The following is a 2,217-nucleotide window of genomic DNA, read 5'->3' on the forward strand; positions in this document are numbered from 1 at the left end:
TCTACCTTCTCCTCTCTGTCAACGCTCTCTGGTTTCATTTAAAAGAGTCGATCATCAGATATTGTCCAAGATTAACCTTCAGGGTGGATATAGCTCACTAGCGGCCTCGCACCGAGGACCTATCCACGTCATCATTTACCCAGAATGCTTTGCGCGTAAATAAAATGGCTTTGTCCATGTTAAAATATGTTTTTAAAAATTTACAAAACTAAAAATCCTACAGTATTTTTACAGTCTTTATTTTACAGTTAAAATATATGTTTATCAAATAAAGACTAATGTTACAACTAATCGGAGATCCCTTTAAACGTCTTCATTAGGAATATAACCCAATCTCAGCAATGAGTRTTTATTAAAAAAATATTCAAGAGCATAAATCTGTCTTGTGCCTCTCTGAGAGTCTGGGGTTGGGGTTTGTTGTTACGGGTCATTCAGTTCTTGGAGCAGTTCACAGCTGGGATGAAGATCAGCACCTCCAAATCTGATGCCATGGTCCTCAGTCAGAAAAGGGTGGACTGCTCTCTCTGGCCTCAACTGGAGGAGCTCAAGTACAGTAAGAAAGGTCATTTTTGGAAAGTGAGGACATTTTCCTGGTCCTCAGTTTATTTGCAGCTCTGCTGCTCTGTACTGGTTAGGTTTAGAGGTATGGTGTGAATTAAGTTCTGATTCAGGTTAGAGTTAGCTGTACATCAATAATGGTTAGTTTTAGGGAAAATGTCTGGGTTAATAAATACAGTTATAAAAATGAATGGACGTCGATGGAAGTCACCGTTGGTGATTGTTCTTTACAGCCACATGAAGAGGCAGCAAGCCTGACTTTGTGGCTTGATTGGGATCAGCTTTGAGGTCCAGCAGGGTCTGCACAGCCCCAACATGACCGTTCTTACAGGCTTCATACAGAGGCGTCGCACCATCTCCTGCAGGCCCGTTTATATCAGCACCTGAAAAACAGACAGTCAGTGAACACACCTCAGCTCAATTAAACATCACAAAATCCTGAGTTCCTGATGTCTGTGAACACACCTCAGCTCAATTAAACACCACAGAACACTGAGTTCCTGTTGTCAGTGAACACACCTCAGCTCATGAACTCTGAGTTCCTGATGTCAGTGAACACACCTCAGCTCATGAACTCTGAGTTCCTGATGTCAGTGAACACACCTCAGCTCATGAACTCTGAGTTCCTGATGTCAGTGAACACACCTCAGCCCATGAACCCTGAGTTCCTGATGTCAGTGAACACACCTCAGCTCATGTAAAGCACTGACCTCTCTGAGCAAGCAGCTGGAGGATTTCTGTGTGTCCGTGCTGTGCAGCAGTGAAGAACGGCTGAATGTTGTAAAGGTTTTTAGTTTTCACATTTGCTCCAGCATCCAGTAACGTTTGGCAGAGATTTGGTCGCCCACATCTGCAGGCTTCATGAAGAGCACTTCCTCCCTGCCTGCAAGTGAGATTCACCTGAGCTCCATGCGCCAGTAGCAAGTCTACAACATCTTCGTTTGGATTCTCGCAGGCTGAAAAACAACAGAAGGAAACTGGAATTTCTCTGAGGCAGGCTCCCTGACGTCACTGTGACATCACCGTGACGTCAGTGTGACATCACTGATGTCAGCACTCACCTGTGAACAGAGGCGTCTCTCGGTCCTTGTTGGCAGCATTTACATTGGCTCCATGCTTCAGCAGAAATTCCACACAGGAAACGTTTCCTCGTAGAGCAGCGAGCAGCAGAGCTGTTTGCTTCTTCAGAGTGCATTTGTTCACTGAGCCGGGATCAGCTGGGGTCAAAGGTCAAACAAAGGTCATGAGGAGTCAGGATTTAAACAGAGGTCATCAAGAGGTTACCATCACAGATACTTATAATATGACAGAAAACATTTACATCTATCTGTGGTGAAACTTAACGGGGCAATATCATGTAAAATCAACTTTTTTTAGTTTTATATCATGTTATAATGTTATACTCAAATAAAAAACATGCCCAAAGCCTTGRTTTGACTCATTCATGCATGTTTGAGAAATCCTGCAGCATTTTTAGGAAGTCATGCTGAGGAGCAAAACGACAGGTGGGGACTGGAAACGCCCCTGGGACGTGTCTTTAAGCCAAACTTCCTCACGGCAGAGCGCACCCCCTCACCCCCACCCCACACCGAAATGGGCAAAACTGAAGCGGAAGGTGGTTCTTAAAGAGACAGAGGCCAATTTCAAGGCATTTAGAAG

General features: G+C 44.3%; 1 protein-coding gene across 1 annotated transcript in view; it reads right to left on the reverse strand.

Annotated features, from left to right (window-relative positions):
- Window positions 1-2,217, reverse strand: part of LOC106527688 (ankyrin repeat and SOCS box protein 2) — an 11,218-nt gene that overhangs the window by 6,558 nt on the left and 2,443 nt on the right. Inside the window, exons 3-5 of the mRNA XM_014022666.1 lie at window positions 1,620-1,775; window positions 1,269-1,514; window positions 770-941 (exon numbers count right to left, since the gene is read on the reverse strand). Of these exons, the coding sequence (XP_013878120.1) occupies window positions 770-941; window positions 1,269-1,514; window positions 1,620-1,775 (574 nt within the window). The remainder of the gene's footprint in view (window positions 1-769; window positions 942-1,268; window positions 1,515-1,619; window positions 1,776-2,217) is intronic.

The sequence above is a fragment of the Austrofundulus limnaeus genome, unplaced genomic scaffold, assembly GCF_001266775.1.
Source record: "Austrofundulus limnaeus strain Quisiro unplaced genomic scaffold, Austrofundulus_limnaeus-1.0 Scaffold337, whole genome shotgun sequence".
NCBI classification, from domain to species: domain Eukaryota; kingdom Metazoa; phylum Chordata; class Actinopteri; order Cyprinodontiformes; family Rivulidae; genus Austrofundulus; species Austrofundulus limnaeus.